This window comes from Sinocyclocheilus rhinocerous, unplaced genomic scaffold (genome assembly GCF_001515625.1).
Source record: "Sinocyclocheilus rhinocerous isolate Xijiao unplaced genomic scaffold, SAMN03320098_v1.1 scaffold2267, whole genome shotgun sequence".
Taxonomy (NCBI): Eukaryota; Metazoa; Chordata; class Actinopteri; order Cypriniformes; family Cyprinidae; genus Sinocyclocheilus; species Sinocyclocheilus rhinocerous.
The window spans coordinates 919981-925981 of NW_015625573.1; the positions used below are offsets into that span (position 1 = coordinate 919981).

The window sequence follows — 6001 nt, forward strand, 5'->3', positions numbered from 1 at the left end:
TCCTTTTATGTTTTACCAGTAGCAAAATAACATTTTTGTCAGGAGCACAGAAAAACCCACAGCCGGACGGTAAAGATCCTGCTGGATAAAAGGTTAATTGGGAAGACTGAAAACTCCTAGTCTGAGGGATGAAAGAAGCCCAGGAACAAAAATGTGTGCAGTGGACGGGGAGGGACAGAAAGAGAGATGGAGAAAGAGAGAGAAAGAAAATAAGAGCTCTAACATGGCAGAAATGACATTAAAAGTGAGAGCTATGAAATGAAGATGGGTTGAGTCCATGTGTCAAAATATTGAGAGCAGTGCTACACTCCGACTGTAATGAGACCAGCCTCATTCTGAAAGTAAAACTCAAGAACATGTCAAACTACAAACTCCGTCAGCAAAAAGTACGAGAGGGAGGTGGAATACTAAGAATGAGGCCATCAACAGCAAAGAGAGGGTTTTTTCTTTTCGCACAGTTCTTCATTACCTGTAGATAAACTGCTGCGAACACAAATTAAGTGCCGTTTATTCTTTCATTAAAACACACTGAAACTGAAAGTAAAACTTAGAGAAAGAGGGTGTTGCAATTCAAAGTGTTCTATACAAGGTTTAGTACTATGAATTGATTATAATATTTACTTCCCTTTCTGGAGTGTGAAAGTGACATGTGGCCAAGTATGGTGACCCATACTCGGAATTAGTGCTCTGCATTTATCCCATCCAAAGTGCACACACACAGCAGTGAACACACACACACACCGTGAACACACACCCGGAGCAGTGGGCAGCCATTTTTTTGCTGCGGCACCCGGGGAGCAGTTGGGGGTTCGGTGCCTTGCTCAAGGGCACCTCAGTCGTGGTATTGAAGGTGGGAGAGAGCGCTGTACATTCACTCCCCCCACCTACAATCCCTGCCGGTACGAGACTCGAACCCGCAACCTTTGGGTTACGAGACCGACTCTCTAACCATTAGGCCACGACTTCCCCTGATGAAGTTTTGGGAGCCTTTGCAAAGCATTGTGCTTATTACTACTAAGAAAAAAATTCTATATAAATGCAAACTACAACTAATAGTATTATTATTGATATTATATACACTATCATTTAAACATTTAATGTTTTTGAAAGAAGTGTCTTATGCTCACCAATTTGTAAATATAGTAATATTTTGAAATATTTTTACAATTCAAAATAACTATTCTGTTATATAACTATTCTATTTTTCAATTTTACAATATTTAAAAATGTAATTTATTCCTGTCACAAGATCCTTCATAAATCATTCTAATATGCAGATTTAGTACTCAATATACATTGTTATTATCATCAATGTTAATAACAGTTGTGCTTAATACTGTTTGTGGAAACTGTGATACATTTTTCCAGGACTGTATAATAACTAGAAAGTTCAAATGAATAGCATTTATTTAAAATAAAAAATCTTTTGTAACATTATAAATGTTTTTACTGTCACTTTTGATAAATTTAATGCATCCTTGGTGAAGTAATAATTTATTTTTAAAAATCCCAAAGACCCCAAACTTTTGAACAGTAGTGTAATAAAATTTTGTAATTAAATTATCATTTTAAAAATATTATATAAATAAATTATGTGTCTTGTGTATTAAACACGGACAGTCCTACTGGGCTTCTTGCAAACTTTCAGACTGTTCTCAAGTTTCGTTTTGGGTCTAAGAAAAGCAAGTTATAAATAAAATGCGTTATTATTATTATTATTATTCTCCTAGCTGGAAGAACAAGGCTCACATTCATGGTGGAAAATATGTGACACATTGTTGCAAGAAAACTGGCTTGGATAGATTAGTGTAACTATTTGCTGTGGCATATTTAATTAAGTTTTGTACTTCTTTAACATTCTTATTATTCAATAATCATACAGTACATTCTTGCGTACTTGATATGATCTGTACTCACACTCATGCTGATTCATTCATTTATACATTCACATGTAATTTTTTTAACTTTCATACTAATTTCAAATTATTAAATTGTTTGAAGTTGAATAAGCATACGATAACAACGAAATTTAATTTCTTCTGGTATACAGTAAGTGAGAGTTTATCTCTGCCAGATTTGCATCATGACACTTTTTGCCTTGACTACAAAAAAAAAATTCCACAACAGTGTGCAGTACCTCACAGTGAATCCTGTAGTTGCTCTGTAGTTTTTTCACATCGTTCATGCTGATTGGCTCAGGCAGAGGACAGGAGCCCAGATCAGGAGAAGGGAAGGGGGGCAGGACGTGAGACACATCTGCCAAAAACACACACAAAGCAGGCACACTTAGAGTTGGTTGTGCATGTATACTGATGATTTTGTTGTGATTGTATGTAAATTAAAAATCAAATCTATTAAATCTTATGGAGAAGGTTTACCAATGTACTGCTGGTGATGCTGGCTCTGTGCCGCCACGCTCTGCTCAGGGGTGCTGGACGAGTGCTGGGAGCCGCTGTTCAGACTGTCCCCCATCCCATCCATCTTGTGAAAGGGCTTAAACCTGGATACAGGAAATAGCAACAGGAGGAATAAATGTAGAATTCACTACTGGGGATTACAGAGGATATGAGAAGAGCATTTTCCGTCAGGGTGCAGAGCCAGTGTCCAAGATGAAGCTGTTCTGTGCATTTCCAAATGCAAATAAAAAGTGGTTTTGACACTTAAATCTGATAGTTTGGAATCTGGAATCACTAACATCAGAAGCCCAGAGGGCAGCATGATGTTTGCAAAAGAAGAAGAACAACAACTCAGTATCTTTCTCTCTCTCTCTCTCATATATATATATATATATATATATATTTCTCAACTCTTTTCTGTGTCTGTTATTTTAGGATCGTAGAGTATAATAGTATCATGAGATACTATTATAGTTCTTATTAATATTTTGAATTCATTTTTATTTTATAGTTTCTGTTTTCATTAGAATTTTTTTAAGGCTTTAGTAATTTTCTATCTATCTATCTATCTATCACTTTTAGTTTTGGTTATTTTAGTACATCATATTTAAATGAAAATGAGAAATGCCGACTTGGCAACTAACTGAAATAAAATAAGTCTGAATTTTATTTTTATTTTTATTTTATTTCACATAAAATGTATTTTAGTTCAAGTGACAAAGGGTAATTGTTTTATTTTAGTTTTTATTATTTTAGTTTTAATTAACTATAAAAAGCCTAGTCTGAATGGAGAGAAAACTGGGGTGTAAATGTCCATCTATTTAGCCAGTGTGGGATTCAATTACATACTGATTTAATAAATCAAGAAAAAAACTAAACAAAAACAAACTTCAAACCTCTAGCAGGATCTGAACAATTGAGTGACACACACACAGATCCTGATGGCAAAGAAGAAGTGGCTGGGATATGAGATAAAGACTGCATGCAAGTGAGAAGGAGAGAGAGGGGATGCTTATTTCACCTCTGTTTCTGATGGAAAGGCTGTTGTCTCATTGCCATGTACTGCATGTCCTCCTGCAAGCGGTTGAGAGGTGAATCAGGCTTCAGACGAATACCGTAATAATGGTATTTTGAGTTCCCCCTGAGACACACACATACACACACACACAAAATGAGCCATCACATTTTTTTATTCCAGCAACAACACACCACAGTTTGACACTGAACGTCATTTATTTCAGTCCATCATCTCATGATCATTCTTTAAGCATTAGACAAGTGTCTGCAGTAAATCCCCTCAATGTTCTTCTCTGTGCAGCTGTGGTTTTGAGACTGGATTGTGGTTTTCTTTTGAGAGTGGATCAGCTGTTAATGTAGTTTATAGATTAGCTATATTTTTGGGGTGCAGTCTGACCTGGTGCCAAGTCGGCGTGTGCGAAGGCCCATGAAGACAGATCGGATGAGTTTGCCAAAAGAGGCAGCATTAACCGGATCCAGTTTTTGCTCCTGACAGTGTCTCAGATAGTGGTTATACAGAGAGCTCCGCGGCAGACTCACACCCTCAGCCATCTCATAATTATCCAGCAGCCACTGCAACTGTACACACACAGCAAATGAATAAAACTGTATCTAATCAAGCAAGCTTAAATTCTTCAGTTTTCCCCCACAAAATAATACCATAAACAAAACCACACATAACTGAACACTTCTTCATACATACTGTATATTCATATTAATTACCATATTAATTTGACAACACCCTCATATAATCAAGATTTTTAGTGAATAACTTTAGTGAATAAATAAAATGGTATGTTCCTCACACAAAGCTATTGTATTGTATATTATTCAAAATTTCTCATTTTCTTTTCTACAGAAGAAAATAAGTCACACATGTTTGGAAGTGTTGATTTAGCATTATTTACATAAGACAGTATTTATTCATATTTTGAATTGGCTTTCATTTTTATATTTTCAGTTTTCTTTTTATTCAAGTTTAAGTTTTTATTTAAGTGAAATTGTGTGTTTTTTTACTTTTTATTTTAATAGTTTGTTTTGATTAGTTTTTTAAAATACCTCTATTTAGCTTTCTTTTATTTTTATTTCAGTTTTATAGTAATTTTACTAATAGTACTAGTAATTTTAGCAACATTTCTAATGTTCATTTAGAATATTCATAGAATATTAATAGAATGCTCTTAATATTTAGGCTACGTTTACACTAGTGCGATTTCATTGTAAAACACACAACTTTTGCTACGGTTACGCCTGTCGTTTACATTACCCCGGAGGCTTTCGAAAACGCTGCAGACCCTGTTTTAGTTTGAAAACTCCGGGGTTGCGTTTCAGTGTAAACGGACCAAAACGGAGACTTTTGAAAATGATGGCATGGCTGCCCACATTCGGCTCTGCGTATCCTTGATGACCGTGTAAACAATGACATCATGCACATTGTTGAACCTGCATGAATGGTCATGTGACCTGCGTTTTCGGTTATGTAGTGTGGACGGAGAACGTTTCTGAAACGCAGTGAAAACGCAAGTGTAGACAAGGATCGTTGTCATTTTAAAATGCTGTTTTAAAAACAAAAACGCCCTAGTGTAAACAGGGCCTTAGAATATTTATATTGTATTTTAACTTTATATCAATTAACAAAAACAATTTAGTTTTAGTTAACACAGGAATCATGGAGTTAAATTTAATACCTTTTAAGACCTTTTTTAAGACTCTTTCCATACATTTTAAGACCTCATCATCGCCACTCCAAGTTTTAACCGGTTACATCGGCGACACTTTAACTTACATTTAACTATACATTGATTGTAAGATAGCACAACTAAACAGTCTTACTTTGTGATAACTCCTTATCAATACAACATAATTCAGAAGGGGGGAACGAAGCACAAGATAATTAATTGAGTGACTAACCAACACCTGACTGGTCAGACAGTTTACCTGTGATTACAGAGTGCCTGATCTGATACAGACTTGACAAAGAGTGTCAGTAGTGCACCTGATCAAGTCTGAATGGTCATGGAAGGTAAAATAATGATCACAACTATTACATCATTTTAATTGTGCATCCCAAACCAGTAAAAAAAACAGCCCAAAGTAGCGCAATGACCATGTCCCGAACATCAAAATATGTAATTTCTATCCCTAAAATACATATTTTACAGTCAATGTTATGCACAAAGATCATAAACACAGCTCAAAGGCTTCCTACTAGTGGCCCTCCTTCACAAAACATTTAGCACAGTTTTATTACAGGTAGAATGCAAAATGTTTGAGTAAAAGCATTTCAGTCAAATGTAATTTATGTAATATTTAAAACCTTTAACCCACTGGGGAAAATCAACCCATGGCAACAGTTTAAAATCAGCAGTTTAAAATCATTGACAAATATCTTATATCTCAAGGTGTGCTCCCTTTACACAGTGTGCGTGCGATCGCGAAATCGAAAGTGAAAGCCATTTAAATACCCCACATATTGATAGCGGCTCCCTGATGCGCGAAAAATTATATACAATATTAGAATGTTTGCGGGAGCGGACACAAAAATCGCGGGAGCAGATGGGAGCGGGCGGTAATGGTCAGAAATTCAG

At 35.7% G+C, this 6001-nt stretch overlaps 1 protein-coding gene across 3 annotated transcripts in view; it reads right to left on the bottom strand.

Annotated features, from left to right (window-relative positions):
- The window catches only part of rfx2 (regulatory factor X, 2 (influences HLA class II expression)), a 38383-nt gene that overhangs the window by 7025 nt on the left and 25357 nt on the right, over positions 1 to 6001 (bottom strand). For all 3 annotated transcript variants that reach the window (XM_016566460.1, XM_016566453.1, XM_016566446.1), the window contains 4 exons: positions 3811 to 3992; positions 3418 to 3537; positions 2379 to 2500; positions 2138 to 2256 (listed from right to left, as the gene is read on the bottom strand). In XM_016566460.1, the coding sequence (XP_016421946.1) occupies positions 2138 to 2256; positions 2379 to 2500; positions 3418 to 3537; positions 3811 to 3992 (543 nt within the window). The remainder of the gene's footprint in view (positions 1 to 2137; positions 2257 to 2378; positions 2501 to 3417; positions 3538 to 3810; positions 3993 to 6001) is intronic.